The sequence below is a fragment of the Passer domesticus genome, chromosome 6 (assembly GCF_036417665.1).
Source record: "Passer domesticus isolate bPasDom1 chromosome 6, bPasDom1.hap1, whole genome shotgun sequence".
NCBI classification, from domain to species: Eukaryota; Metazoa; Chordata; class Aves; order Passeriformes; family Passeridae; genus Passer; species Passer domesticus.
The window spans coordinates 20,338,744-20,358,967 of NC_087479.1; the positions used below are offsets into that span (position 1 = coordinate 20,338,744).

The following is a 20,224-nucleotide window of genomic DNA, read 5'->3' on the forward strand; positions in this document are numbered from 1 at the left end:
GCTCAAGTGCTGCTGTTCCTCCTGCAGGGGAGAATTGGTTGTGTAACAAGGGTAAGATGTGCAGGGTGACTGGTCAGGGGTTCACAGGCTCTGGAAAGTCTATGGCAAGGGGATCAGTCTTATGGCAGATTGCACTTAACCATCAGGATTATCTCTAGGAGTCCTGTTTTGTGTTTGCAGGAAATGGTACATTTTGCATTCTATTCTGCTCAAAAAGATTCTTCTTCAGACAGGAATTTTCTCTAATTTTCAGACACGTTTGTGACTTACAAAATTTGAAATTTTCAGCTCTCTCTTGATTGCTGATCTGTTTTCGGCTGACAAAGGACTTTGTGGCCCTTAGGAGAATAATAATATTGGAAGCTATTTGATTATCTGTCTCCTTCAGAAATGCTTAAAGATTGAATGCATTTAAATATGTCTGCTTTTTAGGCCCAAATTCTGTTAATATGGGGTAAAGAGAAGTCTCAGTGAAGTATCTGTGCTTGTACACTAACATGAAGTTTCACCCTGAAAAACTCTTTAGTTAGGGGAGAGACAGGAGGCCCAGAAACGTTGCTTAAAGCTCTTTCAAATAGGTCTGAGTATTTTCAAGTACTTCAACACCATGGCAACAAGAGCTTCAGTGCTTGAGATAATTGGGGACAGAATTAGCATATTTCCCTAGGAAGAGTCTTCTGAGAGTTTTGAAGTGGTTTGCAAAACTGAGGTGGTCATGGGTTCTTGTCAGAGAGGATTTCTCTGCCTGGACCTGACCCTCATAGTTACTAGCTAACAACCAGAGCACTTTCCACTGCTCCATTCCATCTAGCAGATTCACAGATCTGTGTGGGGTGCATACTGTTGGAGGGCCAACTAAATTCAGTTTTCACATCTGTGAAAACATTTGCTGAGCTACAGCAAAATCATGCTTAATTCTGAACAAGGTCTAAGATAGTTTTTAAATTTAAATGTGAAGTTCCAGTCAAGCAGCAGAGTGGAAGGTGCATCTAGATGAGAGGGCAGCTCTCTATACTGCTGTAAGAGTCATTGGCCACTCATCCTCATTCCAGAATCAGCTACATAAATGTTATTGATAATGAAATGTGCAATTTATTGCTTGCTCTGCAGAGGGATTAGACATTGTAAGCAGCAAGGTGGGCAAAGACATGTTGACAGCTTGGAGTGGGATTAAGTTACATCATAATCAAAATTTACTAAACCTGGGAGAATCTCCTCATCTGCACTTGCTGGGATTATGAGAGGCATGGCTCCTTGAGTAAGGACTAAAATATTGGTTGTGGTGATAGACTGTTTTAACATGAAGATGTCTCAAGACTCTCGGTAGCTTTATATGAAGGAGTTGCTCAAGTGTAACCCTCCTCTAGACACAGGTGACATTCCTGTCTCAAAGGCAGTAGTGCTTTAAATTGCTTTAACATTCTATATTATAAAAAATGGTGGCACTAGTTCCTCCCATTTAATTTTCTAAAAGAAATAATCTATTTTCTTGTCTTTACAGCAGTTAAAAAGAAAGTGCAAAGGAAGTGCTTCCCTCTATTGCTCATCTTCACCATACCTCTCCCATTCTATTTCCTCCTCCTTCTGATCCCTGAGTGAGGATGAGTGACCTGCTGTGAATATGACATCTCTGACAAGTGTCATTGCCTCCCACCAGTCCGAGTGGGTGTCCTTCACTGATGAGCTGCTCCTCCCTCTTCCCCCACGAGGTAAGCTCTCTGGTTTTCTCTCGAACTGGTGAGACTTCCTTTTTTGATTTAGTCCAGCTACTTTCATATATCTAGCATGGGAGAGCTTGCCTTCTGCATGGAAGCAGTTTGTGCAGAGATTGAATTATCTCCTGCTACCCCTATGTAATAGGAGAATTCGGGCCAAAAAGGCAAATTACTCTCCTTATGTGATGTAATGTAGATCTACTACAGGTTTGGATCTGTGCTTCAAAATTCGAGACAGTATCCAACCAAGCATGGAGGACATCTCACCTATTGAAATAAAGCGCAAGACTGCCCAGTGTTAATCCAAAAACAGCATTAGGTGAAAGAAAATTTCCTACATTTAAAGGCAAATTTTATAGGTTTCAATAAAAAACATTGAAATAATGGCCAATCCTGTAAATCTTTCTGTTACATCTATTTTAGGGAGCACTGAGGCTCCTTTGGTGAAATGTTTTAATTCCTCCGACACGTCCTCAAAAGAGAACCACAATGCAAATGGAGAATTTCAAGATCTTTTCTGCTCAGAGCTGGAGGAGGCAGCTGAGCAGCCCAAGGTGGATTCTACTGTGCTTGGTAACCATGTGTGTCCCAGCACTGATCTGTCATCATCCATCAGTGCTTGGGTTCAGTTTGAAGATGCACCGTGGACCAGTGCTTCATCAACCCAACCACAAACAGGTGAGGCAAAGGCAATGAGAAGGTCTGTTCCAGTAGCATAACAAAGTACATTGAGAGCATACAGGATTTTTACCTTGCTCTTTGGCTTCTCAAAGGTTTGAATAGTTTGTACTGTATTTTAACACAATTAATGTTATCAGAGTTTAAAAAAGGGCTCACACTATCCTTCTGGATTTAACAAAAATATTTTCTTTTTGTAAAGAAAATGAAAGCCTTTTGTGATTTACTCCACCTGTGCCTTGACTAAGTCTTTGAGATTGCCAAAATGCATTCATGGGAAAGAGCACAGAGGTGTTTTCAGTGGTGACATTGCTTACATAGAGGTATGAAAAGCCATTGAAAAAGTCTGAGCCATATTTGCCTCTGTAATCTGGAACCCAAAGAATGGTGATCACCTCTGTGGTCATAGCCTTTACCTGATCTTAGTTCCCATATGCTTTTTTCCAGCAGTTTATTGATACCAGCAACTAATGTGCCAGTGCTCATCAGTGCCGCTGTCTTTTGGTGCTGTGATTTAGCAGCTGGAGAATGACAAAGACAACAGACATTTACCTTAATTCCAGCACTGCATGCACTTTTCTTCGAATATAGCAGTTCTTTCTGACTTGCTTTAAACTTGCATGCAAATCCTCTGCCCTGCCTCATCAGCTTATGGTGACTAATGTGGATATATGAGCTTCTAGCTTTTCTGCATGAACAGACTTCTGTCTTTCCTTGCAGGAGGTTGTGGAGTAATTGCCCAAAAAAAACATTAGTTCACTTTTTCACATTTAAGTTGAGATTCTCTCTTATAAATTCCAGTTTATGACTGTTATTTATTAAAGCAGTTTAAAGAGTTATTAGCTTTCCTCTGCTTGCTGAGTCCATCAGATATTCCCTGTAGTTTTCTGTTAGAAAACTTGGATTGTCAACTTTGGATTGGGTTTTGGATAAACCCATGTGGTTTTCCATCTGTTATATTTATGGGTGCTACAGACTAGTCCTTTTAAACAGTGTGGTTAGATTTTTGTGCAGAAGTAGGGGAACCTTCAGGCTAAAAGAGATTTCTCTCACCTTCTTTATATTTATTTGTTAGTTCTTAGTTGTAAATACTTATTTATCCTTGTGATGTGGAGAGAAGGAAGAGCACCCATGAAGTGTAAATATGTAAACCTGAGGTGCTCTACCTCACTCTCTAGTTTCATGGCTATCCTTATGCTTACACAGCCACATGCTTTTTCAAATGGGGCTGTTGGTTGCTCTGACTTGGTATTTCCTTCCTAATGTTGTTATATCCTTCTTAACTGAAAAACCCATAAATGCACCTTATTAAGCAAAAATTAAAAATCTTTGCTCAACCTTAATAAAGCTAATCATAAGAAAAAGACTTCCATAAAACAAATTTTATGGTATATTACTTGATATCCTACTCTTGGAGGGATGTGGCCCAATTTTAAGGTATGTGCTTAGCAAAAGCACTGCCTGTTGGTGTGTGTTTTAAGTCATAGGGGACACTAGTCTGGAGGCAGAAGTCTAGGACATCCAGATGAAAAGAGTAGACTTTCCAAAAGCATTACAGTTTTGAAGGAGACACTCATTTGTGCCCCTTTAGAGGTTTGTCCTGTGTGATCCATGTCACAGAGGGAGGATGTTTACACTGACTTTGGCATCTGATGAGAATCATGGAGGAGGGTGGTTCTCACCACAGTCAGACCAGGATGAACTCTATGTAATTCTTGCATGGGAAGCTATTATTCTATGAACTATATAGGAGCCCTAAGGAGGTGTTTCCTAAGGATATTTTAAAATCCCTACTTAGGAGCTGGTCCCACTCCTTTTCTGGACCCTGTATGATAAAGGGCCAGACCAGTGCAGCTGACAGCCTCTAAAGGGAAGCAGAAATGACAGGTTTTGTTTCTGGCCCTTTACTTTGAGGGACATTTGACAGCAAGAGGTAGGATAAACTTCAGCCTAGTTGTTCTCCATTATTGTGCAGATCATGATTTATTCTATGGGCAGCAGCAAAGCTGGAGATGCTGTGCATGCTGACACCCTGAGTGGAAAGCCCATGGTGACAGCAATTATTCATTTCCAGTAGCAAACATTCTGAATAAGAACAATACCAAATACCCAGCTGGGGGGAGGGAGGAGTATAAAGGCTAAGTACAAACAGAAGGATTGGTGTGAGAAGGATGGACACATTTGAAATCTGTTTCCTGTGCAGGCAGCTGTGAAGAGCAATGTCCTGGAGGCTCAGCACCCCCGGTCGCGTTCCTGTCAGGGCTCCAGCACTGTTAGGAAATCATGTCTGTCTGTCTGTCTGTGCTTGAGCAGCTGCTCAGCTGACCAGATAATTACCCAGGCTGATGGCCAGGCTGCCTGGAAACACATTTTGAAAAGGGCTTGCAAAGTGGGATTTCCAGAGTGCCATGACAGCAAAGAGGATGGGTCCTCGGAGAGAGAGATGCTGTCTTGCTCTCACATTAGGGCTACAGTATTTTGGCGCAGGTTTCCCCAAAAGCAAATATTTCTCTCAAAATGCTCAGAGTCTAAAAAAATAGCAATTTAAATACAGTTAAACTGTAGTTGGAAGTGCATTTTAAAGAAAACCAAGGCTAATTCTGAACCCTTGTTTTTCTGGGAAAATTGAAGACATTATTGGGGGAGCAGAGGTTGGGGGATTGATGGCAAGAAACACGGCTGAATAAACAGGCAAAGAATTTGGAAGATGAAAAGAAAGGTCAAAATCTGCAGTAAAGAAATGAAAAGCACCCATAGCAAGCTTCACAGTGAAAACTATCTTTATTTAGTATGTTCTTGTAAACCCTTCCTTCTGCCAGGTTCAGGCAGAGTAAATGCTAAGCAAAATGTTTGTTTCAAAATATTTCTGCATTTGGGGTTCATGTATAGTTAACTGACAGCTGCGAAATCATGTGGATTTCTCCTCAAGAAGCAAAAACTCTTGAGTGGGGCCATAGAAATATTAAGTCAGATAAATGATGTATTGTGGTGTCCCATTCTCTGTTTTCCTTTTGCGGGGAAAATAAGAAATTTGAATATTGTTATGATTATTATCAGCCTAGTCAAACTGTTACTGCCAAAGTGAAAAATGAGATTTTTAGACTGACCCAAATGTTCCTATCACAAATGCTGCACAATCTGAAAATGATCACAGCCAGCAGGTGACAAAACATTTGCATTTGTTACACAATGGGCCTCCAACTCACATATTCTATCAGTGTTAGCTGCACTCTTCAATTCAATGAGGTATTCTTAGTCACCATAATTAGACTAAGGCAAGATCTGTTACATCATCCATCCTAGTCAGCCGTGCCCACTTCTTCCCAAGAGCTTTGTCTGGTTTTAAATGGCTCAAATTACTTGGACTCTTACCATGACCCTTGAGAGGCTATCCAGCAGCATATCTGAGCTTAACTACTTTGTGCTGTTCTCTCTGAAAGTAGGCAATATTTGCAAGACAAGATCAGCAGCTAGAAACTACACCTGTCACTAGAAACTGTGATGCTATGTTAAAATCAGAAAAATATGAAGTCCTATGTAATAAGAAAGGAAATTATGCTAACATGGTTTATTATAATACAGTGTAGGGATCAAGGAAGAGGTCCTCAAAACACCAAAAAGGACTTAATGCTTCAAGGAAATCTGCATATTAAAAGCCAATCCATTGTTTTAAGCATAGACCTGTCAAGAAAACTAAAATGCATGTTGAAGGAAATGTGTTTGTTTTAGGAAAAAATTAGTTGATTTTCAATATCCAATGCATGCTACAGAATTTGCATTTTAGGGATAGTTCTGGCACTGGTCTTTCAACATAAACAGATTTCTGAGAAATTCCTACAGCAGAAAGGCTGTGACTCTCTGGCTATTGGCATTAGAGACTGAGATTTCTACAAGAGCCCTGCCTCATTTTGGAATTTGGCTGCAGCACTTCCAGGAATCTGAAGAGCAGCAAGCAAGCGGAAGCATCTGAAGAGAGATCTTAAACATGTGTATACATGTTTACTTTTGCTTCTCTTGCTTTTTGAGATTGCTAGATGGTCTTTTAGCTCAGCATAGGGGAAAATGCCCTTTTGTTAGTTTTAATAATTAGAGTTGGAGAACCTAGAACAGTCACAAGTAGAAGGTAAATGTAGTAAGAATTTAAAGAAGATCTGTGGCAGGAAAAGCTGCCTGTGGTTTTGGTTTTCCAAAGTACAAGACTCTTTTTAGGAAAAAAGCATACAATTCTGGTTTTTCAAGATGGCCCAACTTGCCTTCAATAAAATTAATTTGCCCTTACATAGAAGTATTTGGCAACACTAGTCCAGTCAGATGCCTTCTTAGATAAAAATTGAGTTTGGAAAGCACAAAACTAGTTGGCAGTATTTGAGTTATTAGATCTAACATGTTTCTAAATTAGCCTGTTTTTTCATACTGCAGTGGCTGATTTAAAAAAACACTGGAAATCTAAGATTTTTTAAAATAAAATAAATCCACAGTTTCTAGGACATAAAGCACACTTTAAAAAAACACTTGGCTCCTGTTAATGATCCGCATACAGAGCTCAGCTTTTCAGTTTGTCCTTTATGTCCAAATAAAGTGCTCTGTCTGTCAAAGCAATTTCAGCTGAAGTTTTAAGGATGGCTTTTGAGGTGCCATGTTTAACAAAAGGATTGAGAGAGGGACTGACAGATTGCAATCATATATTCATCATCCTTTCTCTGCAGGCACCGAGCACCACACAGTGTGCAGTTACTGCAGGGAGGAAGGCTTTGGTTCTGTGTCAGACAGCTGTCAACCTGTGCAATAAGGAGGCAGATCTGACTTTCAGCTCCTCATCCTCAGGGATGACTCCTCAAAAGCCACTCAGTGTCAGAAAGCTCACAGCTGTACACATATAAAAGTATCACTGCCTACTTAGCTGAGATTATCAGTGCAGGTATACAAAATAAATTCACACTTCTCAAGAGGCAAGGCAGAGAGCACTGTTTGGATATTCTGTCTATGCACATACCAAAGTTTCCATAATGTGGAAGTGTCCCATCATATTGCTTGGATGGAGAGAGATAAATCTTCTCTGACATTAATTTGTCATTTTTTCCAAAGTATCTGTCAACCGAGTAAGGGTTGTTTGTTTATTACATACTGAGAAGAAAATCTTTGTGCAAGTAGTTGTTCACTGTAACTGCAAGATTTGGGGAGCATCAAGATCTTTGCTGGTTTAACAGCTAAATACAGATGTAGTAATAAAAAACCAGTTATTAAGCTGATATTAAATTAGAACTAGTCTCTACCCCTACACTTTTCCTTAGTTCAGGAAGACTTTTTAACCATAACTTTGTTTTCTATTAGTATTATTTCCTCACTAGAGTCATCCATTGTTGCTAGCATTCAAGTGATGTTGTGGGCAAAGAGCATGTAATACAAAGAGCACAGAATACAAATTCATAGCAGTGGATGTGTGTGATTGTGTTCTGAACTCTGGGTGATGGTTAGGCAGGACTGAACTGTTTGACATGCAAGTCTGGTGAATGAGTAGAACAGGATTTTTGGTCTACACTGAGCAAAAACGTCATGTAGTATATTCAAATTTGGATTCTACATTCTGCATTTTTAGAAACAAAAGCCATTCCTAGTGCACATTAATAGGTCAATTTCAGGTTATTTTTGTACTCCCCCTCCATGCAGAGCATTCCTGAGATGATGACTGCATTTGAGTGGGTGTCACAGATAGGGAATGCTTAATTAAATAAAATAAAACCATTAAAAAAAAAATCTGTGGTGCTGTAAAAACTCCACTGAGTTGCACAACAAGCATATTCAGGTCTTGTCAGCAGTGTCAGAAACATGAAATCTTGTTCTGAAAAGTCACGGTTTCTCCAGTACTTGAGCAACAGGAAAGCATATGGCTGCCTGCAGCATGGAATTTAAGGCAGACAGCTGAGTAGTGTTGGAGGGTGCCAGTGCCAGGCACTAGCTAAATTGTTCTGCATTTGTTACAAAATAACTGTGTTGCTGTAAATGTTGGAATTTGTATTTACGGAGCCTCAGTACACTAATCTAGCATGTCTTCAGAATAGTTGTGATCTTTGGGTAGATTGTTCTGCATGTCTTTAACCAATACCTGTTTTCTGCAAATAGTGTCTGCATCAAAAGTACCCAGCTGGACTTCCCCCTCTTCCAACTCTTCTGAGAGGCAAGCCCGTGCCTCAGAGAGCAGCTGGACAACCAACTCAGAGGACACCAGCAGCCCAAGCATTGCTCCCTCCTACACAGACCTGCAGTCACTGAATACTGAGGACTTGACCAGTGGTAGAACATCTGCAGCAGATTCACCTGGTAAGAGGGAAGCCTTCAAGCTTTCACCTCAATCTTTTTGGTGCTACTCAAACTCACTGTTCAGAATTGAGCCACAGGGGATGGATCCAAAGCAGAACAAACTCAAGGATTAGGCAGACTAACATTTTGTTCTACTCTAATTCCAAAAAAATCACACTTTTTTACACAGCACTGACGTGTGCAGGCTCCTGAAGTTAGAGTCAAATGCAACTATGTACCTGTTGATAGACTTGGAGCATTTCTGCTTTTGACATGCCACGTGAGCTTAAGCTGATCTAGGAACTAGTATGTTGTGGGAGAGGCTGGATGCCTTTTCTGAATTTCCATGCAGAAATTTTCTCAGCAGTGTATTCAGCTGAGGCAGGCCCCGTTCTGCTTGGTCGTCTCTGTTCTAGTGAATGCCAAGACACAGATCCAGTTTGTTGGAGGCATTCTTTGCATAGTGCTTTGCACTGTTACTGAACAGTAAATGCAGAGAGAGTGTAAGACATGACATAAGATGATTCAGTAGCTGATTTTAACCATTTAAGCATCTTATATTTGGCCTTGTAGGGCTCTATTCAGACACACTCCTGATTGTGGAAAAATGTGCTACATGGCATTGTAGCTCTTTTCTCCTCAGTTGTACTCTGGGTAATCTGAAGCAGGAGAAATAAAGCAGAGTGGTGCCAGTCATGTCATGGGGAATGGGAACAGCTGAATGACAAAGCTTTCACATTGCATAAAAAAGCTGACATGTCAGGACACAGAAAAAAAAAAAAAACACAGCTCCAGGAGGAAGCACCTGTACTATGTTGGAAGCTGTTCAACCCAAGCTGAGGAAGGTCAGTAGCTATGCAGTTCAGTGATGAAAATCAATTCCATGGTGTCGTGATAGCTCAGACCTGGGAGATATTTAATGTGTTTTCTCTCAGGTCGTGAATGTAAAAATATGTTGGAAATATCTGTTTTGTGAGAATGGGCTTCCCAAGCCTCCCTGAGGTCATATGTCCTTTGCATGATGTACACATATGTGTACATCACCTGCAAAGAGTATTATTTGGTGGTTCAGTGAAGCTGGGTTAGACTTCTAGGCAGGTTTATAAACAGCAACATGGTAGGTGCTGGTTCAGCACTTTAGACAAAGGATTTGTGGAGAAGTAGTAGTTACTTTGGATAAATAGAGCTGTTTCTTTTTTCAAATAATGAAGTTACCACAAATCTTTCTGACTATTTTTATTTGGAGTACTCTGCTTCCCTGTACCTCTGAGTTTGGAAACCACTTTTTGATAGAAATGTAGAATAGGCAAGCTGGACTATATGTTGGATATTGCTGCTTTGTTGATTTGGTATAGGCTGCTGTCACTGGGACTGTCTCCATCTGAGCAAAGGGAATGAGGGATGCCCAGTCCATATATAACTTCATATTATATAGGCAATTCAAAGACAAAAAGGTTGCTGTATATGCCTGTCATACACACATGATTATATCCTACATATGGCCCAAAGTAAAGCAGATACTTCAGTAAAAGCTTTGTGTGCAACTTTCTTATCTCAGTCACTCACAAACTGGCATATTTATTAGCAAGATGAGTACAAAAACTCACTCCAGTCACCTAAAAATTTTATAAATAAAAGAGGAGGTAATATAAGCAAAGCTGTGCTATTAGTTAAAACATGAGATTCACTAATCATAAACATAATATGCATAAAACATAAGATACACTTACACTTCCAGTACCTTAGTGATACTGGAACTTGAAACGTGAAATACAGGGAGTCTTTGTGTCACCATGTGTAGAGTTTGCAAAAGAGCAGCATGAACAAAGTGCATCTGTTTGTCCTGTTCCTGGGATGCCTCACAGTTCACTCTCTGAGGTGGCTTCTGGCATCAGGAAGATTTTTGGAAGTAGAGAAGCTGAGGACCTAGTGGCCATGGAATTGTTGTAGAGTTCTGGCTGCTCTTCTGTTGTTCAGCCCACTGTCATCCCATCATAACAGTGCATAAGTGGACAGAAAATGTATGATCATTTTCTTCTCTCCATCCTCTCTGCCCCTCTCCAAAAATTCAGTTCTTTAAACCTGACGTGATTCAAGCATTTGATTTGCATTTCTCCCCTCAAAGGACTGGCTGGCTCAGTCTGTAGTAAAGTTTGAAGGCTCCATCAAGACAATGAAATGGCATGTATTTTGCCATGAAGGCAAAGAGAGGAATCCTCATGCTCTGTGTGATCATGTCACATTGACTGCTAACCAGGATGTTGACTCCAAGGTCAAGCTTGCTGGAGGGAAATAAAATCAGACTAATTTCACTGCTAAAAGCCCTATGAAAATTAATGTTCGATCTACTTAGTGATGGTAAAGAATCAGGTCTATGAAACAGTCTGGGTTTAATACTGTTTCAAGTGAGAAAAACCTAGTGATGAGAAAATTGAAAAATTCTACGCTGTGGTCAGATGCTAAGTAAAATAACTGTTTTAGACATGGTGAATTTTTATTGCCTGAACAGGATAAAAGGATACTCTGTTCCATAATTTCACCACTTGTCTTGAATTTATCCTGCATGCAAATGCTTAAACACCAACTGCCCGTGGTAGTTCAGGGCACAGGATTTTGTGTGGGAGCAGATAAAAGCCTGAGGTAGGTCTGACATACACAGAGACAGGTCCCAGCCATAAAAATGTGCATCTTGGTGTCCAGGGCTGGTAGTCTCTAAGCAAGTAGAATTGGCTGGGAATTAATTTTCTCACAACTGACACAAAATTTGAGTGTAAAACTTATGGGGTTGAGCTTATATAATGCATGTGTTTATGCAAGATATGGCCTAGGGAGATATCTGAAGGAGGAAGATGAGAGAGACCTGAATGATGCAACCTGAAAATTTACCCTTGCTACAGAGGACTGCAGAAAACCTCCTGACTGATGGAGTTGGGATAAGCAGACTGATGTCTTGTAAAGGCAGCAATGTTCACAGTGGAGAAGGTAAATGTTGCATGAGCAGAGCTGAAAAAAAGATTTGCTTTTCTATCAAAGTGCAGCTAAAAGATGCTGCACTTCATTGCCTATGCTTGTTTGAACTCTGGCACCAAGAGTTTTATATTATCCTCATCTTTGTCAGCACAGGGACTCTTTAGCCTGCAGCAGCTAGCCAGGAAACGTGGGTCAGGTGATAGCAGACTGCCCATTTAACAGGGCCATGTTTATGTGGTTATAACAGCAAGCACTTTGCAGCAGCTGGGATTTCACAGTGTGTGTGTGAAGCTGTGTTTGGTGCTGCTGAAGTGCCCTTGCCTCAGAGTTCTTACTATGCCTTGCCATGTCACCCAGCTTGGATCAATGAGCCTGAAAAGAAGTAGGAACTTTTGGCCTTTGTGCTGTGCCCTGCAAGATAAGTAACACAGGACATCTCTGTTACTGATACAATACAAGTACTTGTTCCTTCTGTAGCAGATGCCTGTCTCAGCTTTCAAAAAAGGCCAAATATCTGCGAGACAGAGGAGCAAGGGAGAGGCCTTCTTGTAACTGAGGTTATGGATTTGTTCTGAGGTTGTGCCCAAATACCTCACAGCATAATGCATTTCTTAATGCAGATTTCTGCATTTCACCATTCTTCTTTAAAATAATTTTATCTATAAAAATTAAAATTATATTGTATACAAGCTATAAATAATTATAGTCAGTATGTATATAATAAAGAAGATATATATATTTAAATAGCTCATAAACTATAGTCTATTATAAATGTCAAAGGATATATAATAGAATCTCTCTGTATTACATAATAAAGCTATGTGTGTGTATGTCTATGTGTAGGCATAAGTCTTCTCATAGCAATTTTAGGTGCATTGTTGTTAGTTGTGTTGTTTCTGTTGTGATTTGTATCTTAGCAAAGCTGCAGCTATGCCACGTTTGATGTTAACGGTTCAATTTGCTGACCAGTTGTTCTCTTTGGCACTTTCTTCTCTCTCTGGGACTACTGGGATACTGAGGAAATTGCTGTGTTATTATTTTCTGAGAACATCTGCATGTTTGGAGATAGAAGGTTGCATGACCCCTAACTTCTGAAAATCCAGACAGTTCATAAATAGCACAAGGAATTAATTCTGAGAATGTTGTTATTTTCAACAACATTTAATGGGGTTCTGTTCCAAAACTTGGAAATGGCAATTCTGACAAGCTCAGCTCCAGCTATCTCTTGAAGGTAATAGAGGGCAAGTAATAACTTTTCAAACCTTTTCCTAATGCTTTTCTGCTGTAGTACTGTTACATTTCTTCTGTAACTGTAGCCAGTTAGATACTGATATGATATGATAACTGCAGGAATGGTGTTCTGTGAGTTTCAAACAAGCACCTTTGAACAGATTATACAGCTGTGCAATGTGGTTGCACTGAATGCCACGAACAGGGTACAAGCTCTGAAATTATTCCATGTTAATTACCATGGCAGGGGGAAAATAATATATGCTGATGATTACCACCTTCCTTCCAGAACTGCATTTCAGTTGTGCTATGTAACTATTAACCAACTTGTGCTGTGTCCCAGTCCCAGACACATGAGAAACTTGTACATGAGAGCCTGCCAAAGCCAGCTGGAAAGGCTGCAGAGAGGAACATTCAACCCTTGCTTCAAGGAGGAGGATACTTCAGAATACCATGAACAAATAGCACCTAAAATATACTCCTAAACAACTCCAAACCGTAAGGGCTAGATTCAGCAGCAGAGGCAGTGTTCTTTATTTTTCATGTCAATACCAACTAGCAATTCAGAAGTTTTATATCCTTCTTGTCATCCCAGATTTTTCTCATGCATTTTTAGCTTCTTGGAGAGTAATGAATTAGTGGGACAGATCTGAGAAGCTAGGTCTAGGTAATTCTTTGCAGTAGAAGAGCTGTGATCCCAAGACAGACCTGTGTACTGGAAATTAGCTCATCTTCAAGGCTTCCTGGCTGCAGCATCCCAATGACCTCTGCAGTAGAGTTCAATCCTCATCCCTGTGTTGCAGTGGGGAAGCCTGCAGCTTGGTTGTGCAAGCTGGACCTAGGTGAAGTAGAAATAGCTTTTGCCATATAGACTGGCAACCTTGCTCTTTGATGAAGACTGCAGGTAAAAGTAGTGGACCAGAGTCACTGTGTCAGTCCTGCCTTGTGGCAGGAAGGAAGGCTCAAAAAATCTGCCAGGAGGAAGGGGGAAGTATAGAATAAAGAAATAACAGGTACAACAATAAACAAATGTTTATTTCTATCTCTTCAGTAGAAGAATTACAAAATAATCTTAGTGTACAGTTATCTGATTCATAGGCTTTAAGGCCAGAAAGGAGGACTGTGTTGTCATTATTGTCCAATCTGGCCTCCTGCATGTTTCACGCCAAAGAATCTCACCTGGTCATTTCTGCACCAAACCCTTCAGTTTGAAATACACAGCACAACTGCAGGCTGTGCAGGGAACGCACTGAGAACAGCCCTGAGGAAAAGGATGTGGGGCTGTTGGTGCATGAAAAGCTCAACGTGAGCTGGCAATATGGAAGAAATTCTTTACTGTGAGGGTGGTGAGGCACTGGAAAAGATTGCCCAGAGAAGCTGTGGATGCCCCATCCCTGGAAGTGCCAGGCTGGATTGGGCTTGGAGCAAGCTGGTCTACTGGAAGGTGTCTCTGCTCAAGACAGGGTGGTAGAAACAAGATGATTTTTAAGGTTGCTTCCACCCTAAGCCATTCTGTAATACTATCATATCCTGAGCAAATATTTGCATAATATCTTTCTGATTAACATCAGCTGCAGCCAAGTTAGTCCCTGATCAGCCATTTCCATCCCTTCAAAACTTCATTTTTAAAAAGGCCTGTCTTAGTGATAACATTTAAAGCAAGCTGTCACTGAGCTCAGCTCTGCCAGCTCTTGTGGGCCTAAATGTAGTCTGCCAACTTCAAAAGGTCCAGTATCTGCCTCCCCTACACCCCAGAAAATAACATTCTTCTCTGTTACCTTGCCTCACAAAGAAGAGTGGTTGATGCTGCTGTGGGACTATCAGATTCTTGCTTTTTCTTCAGGAACAATGAGAAATACCAGGGTGTAGGAGGACAAGATTTAACATTGCTCTTATAGTAAGAAAGGAGTTAGAAGAAAGCTCAGAAGTGTCTGCTCCTACTAATGCCTACTTAGGCTGAGTCTTATGGTGCTTACCCCTGTGAATTAATTAGGCCTTCCCTACTCCTCCACATTATAAGAAAACCAAGTCTAAGACAAGGAGGAGGCAAAGTATGAGAGGAGAAAGTGACAGCATTTCACTGAGTCTAATTTTCATTATTGCTTGGAAATGTTATAATTAAAAACTTTATCACTTTATGTGTAAATAAAAAAGAAAGCACTCAATTAAACAACAGTTTATATATCTACATAAACTTAAATAGTTATTTTTATATATAGTCATATATATATATGTATATATATATATATATATATATAATAACTGTTGTTTAATTGAATGCTTTCTTGTCTGCTTGCCAGCATAGAATAAGTTCTGATCTTGTGCATGTTCTTGGCCCTGTGCTGCAAACAGCTAAATTAGTATCTCCTAGTTCAGGTGCTGAGTTTTCTTCTCATGGCTATTCAGAAGTGGAAGGTACAGTAACTGAGGATTTGTAGCAGAGTTATCTTTATTATAGAAGAGCTAAATGCTGAGCCTACATGGTATCCTTGATGTAGTTCACTCTTTTCACACCTATTCACCAATGTTTTTACATAGATGAGCTGAAAAGACAGCAGAGAGAAGTCCAGGGCGAGTCACAGGACTGACCATCTGATCTGCCTTTATGTAGGCAATATCCAAGAACATAGATGTGAGTAGGTGCTTTGTAGTTTGTCTCAGTGAGGCAGACTAGGTGGTACAAAGCTCTTTATTTCTGTTTGTAAGGCTGTGATTCCTCAGCCACAGTGTTTATATTGGCCCCAGTTGGTCTCTAATGCAGAAAGCCACATGCTGATATGATAAGCCTGAGGAGTTCAGCAGGAGATTTTGCAGCTGGACAGGACATTTCAGTGTAAAACTTAATTGGAGATGGGATGCTTGAGTGCAGCAGATATTTGTGATTGCTGTGTACACAGAGGAACAGCTTGGTTTACTTGGACCAATTCTGCAGGATGCTAAGTAGCTTCCATGCTTAAAGCTGCTGGGAGCAAAGAACACCAAGATATCTCCCCACATCCAGCTCTTTCAAAGTGGAAAACATCAGTGGCAGTTTTCAACAACATCATCTCACCTGTTGCCTTCAGTTCCTGGCAGCATGCTGCTGTACTGCTGACAGGAGGCAGGAATGGCACTGTAGCTATGGAGTAGCTCTGGAGAAGCACCGTCCCAGCTTCATGCTGCTGCCCTACAGCACTGGCTGCACCCCAAATAACACAGATCTGCAGCTCCAGAACCACAGCAGGATTCACCGCAGGGAGGAGTCAGCCACCTGAGAAGTGGCATTTTCCACCCTTGATTCTACATGGCAGAGAAGCAAGCAAGGCTTCAGCAGTAGTACCAATTAACAAGAGTTGTAAATCATTGCATGTGCTCTTGATTAGAGATCCCAGTTCTGTGTGGAATTTCCTGTCTGATTATGAAGGGGATGAATGGAGCTGGCAGAGTAAAACAGCCAGTGAAAAAGCTGGCAGCAGCAGACAGCAAGTAAGAATGAGAAATTTCACAATACCCAAATGCATGGATTTACTTGTCTCTGCTGTGATAACCTAATCCAAAACCTAAGAAAGGCAGGCTATGCATCGCAGGAATTGGAAAAGTGATGATGAACACCTATAGGGGATCAGTTATAGTGTCACCTGCTCAAAGAACAGTGTGGGATAAAATGGGAAGCATATTTGTCAAAAACATGAATAGCGAGCAGAATAATTTAAGCAATACCTTCAGCTTCTATGTTCACAACTTACTTTCTTGTGCCCACTTAGAAACTTGTGATAAATGTCCATTTTTATCAGGACTTCTGCCTCCCTTTTTCTTTTATTCAGCCCCAGTGTTAGGAACAAAATGTAATACTTTCTGTTCATTCAAGGCAGAAATTGGCAGAGTTGGATGGCAGTACTCCAGGGAAACTGCTGATTTATGTCTTTACCTCAATATCTCTGGTTTTCACCTCATCTAGCCTTGATCAAACCATATAATACTGAAACACAGATATGACATGAATCTTAATAATCATGTTCATCTGTTATTAGAAGCAATTTGGTCTTAATTGTCCCCATGTTTGACAGATGAGACCAAAATCCTCTGCCTATATAAACTGGTATTTGCATTATGACTGTGTGTATTACATGAGAGGAAGAGGAGGCTTCATGCTATTCCTTCATTCTGATCTTGGTTAGCAAGAATGAGAATTGTGATTCTGGGTTTTGTCACATGGATGCCATACCCTTGTGATACTGCAGTATATTTCATGGGCACTGATTTGAACTAATCACTTTTAGGACTCAGTTTTTTAAAACTATTAAGAGTGCTCATAACTTTTTGTGAAGATGTCCAGATCTGGGTTTTGCACCTAAAATTGTTTCCAAGATTCTCGTGTCCCAGCTATTCTTGTTACAGTTGAACAAAATTTTCAAACAGCTTCAGCTCAGTGTGCTCCTCTCCAAATCTAGCCATTTAATTTAGTGTCTAAAAGGAGATTAGAGATCCTGCTGACATATGTCCTGTAGCTCTGTGTTCTCAAGCCCATTACAGGCTTTGTAGAAATTATTCCATTTAAGTGGAGACTTTAGTCAACAGTTATTGAAGCTACTGTATTTTCACATGTAGACATTTCAGAGAGCTTTAAACATGATTCACTTCAGATCATAGGAATGGAATCTATTTCCCAGGACCCTGATGTAAATGTATTCATGACCATTTCCTATCCATGTGTTCCTGTGCCAATATTGTCTTTCAAATAGCTTTTTGCCCTCTCCAGTGTAAGCAGTTTAATGTATTTATACAGGGTAATTATATCGCTCTCTGTGTTCATTTGCTAAAGTGAATGAGACAAGCTCTTTAGTATTCTGGTTCTCCATTCTCCTCCTCATCCTAGAAAGCTTTTCTCAGCTCACATTGCTGTTTGAATTAATCTTTCGGGTATGTGGTGATCAAAACTGTGCAAGACTGAGGTGTCACCACAGCCTGATATCAAGATACTTGTTTTCCCACCTTCAGGAATTGTCTCCATGATACATCCCAGGATGTTATTTCCTTTTGTGCCAGTGCATCAGGCAAGTACCCTTGCAGTATATTCAAACTGATAGTCTATATGTGCTTGCTATGTCCTGCCTCTCCTACACGTGCATTTGCATGCTTGGTGGTAGGCATGAGTCTTCAGAAGGGGCTGGGCTGGAAAGGGAGCACAGGCCAGCACAGAGAGGCACATGGTGCACCTGGCAGAGCACACAACTGGAGGGTGTTAGTGCATTTGTCACACCACACAGCACCAGCTTCATTGCTCCCCATGCCTTGGGGCTGCACAGCCCTGCCGCCAGCACGGGCAGCTGGCTCCAAAGTGGGACACGAGGATGGCCCAGGGTGGTTCACTGCACTGCCTCTACAGCAGGCCCTCCACCAGCCAGCCAGAATTAGGATCTGGGTGGGAAAGTTTACATAAAAGAAGTAAGGGGGGCTTTCATGGTGGCTTTGCTTTCATGAACCCACCACTCCTCCTCCCCCAGACTGATTTGTTTGTTCAGGCTTGGTTGCCTCAAGCAACACATTATTAGTGCGAACTATGGTGTATCCTGGGAGACCTGCAGGATTCCTCGCAAATCTTTTGAGTTTTTCGTCTCCAAGGAGGAAGAGACACAAAGGCATTTCACTCTGTTGACGCAGTTGCATGTGCATTGTTCCCCTTCTTTGAGTGTTGGTGTGTCTCTTCAGCAAATGCTGTAACTGGACTGCACAGTCTTCATCTTGCATCTTTGTCTCAGTGAGTAGATTATGCTTTTCTTGGTAAAAGCCACCAAACTGCACTACTTTAAAGGCTGTATTTGAAAACATGCTTAAATGAAGAGGTTTCAGCAGAGCTGTGTGCTTATTGTTGCACACACAGATCTGTCCTTGCTGATGGCAGGCCTCAGGCTTTCAGGGTGAATCTGGCCTTAAGATAAATACAGATTGTATTACGCATGAGCAGCTTTCCTTGATTTAGCATGGCTGCAAAGGCAGTGAAGACACAGTGACAATGGATTAACAACATGGGTATGTTCTCAGGGCACTGCTGAGACTGTACATCTCAGCTAAAATCAATGCCACTGCAAATTCTTTAGATATAACAAGTGTAATGAGAGCTTCCCCACAATGTGATCAAACTTTGCAGGTATGCTTTTGATCTCTGCTTGGTTTGAAATTACAGGACTCAGCTTCAGCTCCTGTGGCTGTTCTGTGTCCCAGGCTTGCAGGAACCAGTCTCTGTGTCACAGCACAGTTCATACATCATGAAGAGCACTTGATTTCCTGATTAGTCACGTATGTGTCCAGAAATGGACAGCATCAGATGAACTGATCTCCCATAAAGGTCAAGGCAGCTTAGCTAAGAGAGGTCAGTGCTCCAGTAGAAAAGGCATCAACAACAGATGGCACCTCAGTAACAGAGCAGTCAGAGGCGGTGGACATGAGGGTTCTTATAAGGGTGATGCTGTCAGTAATGGGGGGCTATTAGAGGGCAAGTGAGTTAGGGAAATGCAGAGAAGGTTTTGAGTGCCATCTACTTTCATCAGGTGATTCAGCTGCCAAGAGACTCAGATGTTAAAAAATGGTGGCTGGGGCTTCAGCCCTGTCCTCTGTCCCCCTGCAAAGCTGATCCAGGTCTGCCAGAGGGTGGGGAACTGCTGGGGCAAAAGGGTGAGCTGTGCTCTGCTGAGATTGACAGTCCAGCTGCATCCACAGAACAAAACCAGTTTGTCTCACATGTCTGAACAACCTAAACCTGAACTAATGGAACAAACTGGTGTGAAGGGAGAAGGGTTTTGCCAGAGCCAGTAGCTCCTTGTCTGCTGGATAAAAGGAAAAGCAGATCAGTAAAAATCAACCCATCCCTCATCAGATGGCAGGGAGAAGAGTCACTCTTCAATGAGCAAAGGCATTTGAGAATAACCCAATAATTCCTGGATCATTCTCAAGTCAAACAGCACGGGACCAGGACCCAGGAGGCTTCTCCTGCTAGACCTGGAAACCCAGCTCATGTGCCTCTTGATATCTTTCTCCAGGGAAGAAGTATGGGGGAATAAAATACAAGGATGGATAACTAGGCTATACTTTTTCTGCATTTGAATTATTTCTTGTGAACAGCTTTAATCCCCCTGCTTTAGCCCATCTCCTGCTTTACAGGAAAGTTTGAAGGTGGCTCTTGAGCCTCCCAGCTGCCATTGCGCTAAGAAATGCTCTTTAACCCACACAGTCCCTTTTCCCTTTCTTCACCATGGGATTTTCTCTCTTCCTGCCCATTTTTTCTCTTCTGGGTGCTGCTCTACTTCTATTTCTTTCCAGTTTAAAATAACTTAAATGCTTAGAAGTTTTGATGCCAG

The 20,224-nt window shown here is 41.2% G+C and overlaps 1 protein-coding gene across 7 annotated transcripts in view; it reads left to right on the forward strand.

The window, feature by feature from the left end:
- Positions 1-20,224, forward strand: part of STON2 (stonin 2) — a 70,494-nt gene that overhangs the window by 13,290 nt on the left and 36,980 nt on the right. For 6 of the 7 annotated variants that reach the window (XM_064423684.1, XM_064423689.1, XM_064423687.1 and 3 more), the window contains exons 2-4: positions 1,502-1,709; positions 2,139-2,393; positions 8,514-8,711. In XM_064423684.1, coding sequence (XP_064279754.1) covers positions 1,622-1,709; positions 2,139-2,393; positions 8,514-8,711 — 541 coding nt within the window. In that variant the 5' untranslated portion in view covers positions 1,502-1,621. Of the gene's footprint in view, positions 1-1,501; positions 1,710-2,138; positions 2,394-8,513; positions 8,712-11,539; positions 11,673-20,224 lie in introns of those variants that run through there. The other variant, XM_064423690.1, reaches the window with a different exon arrangement.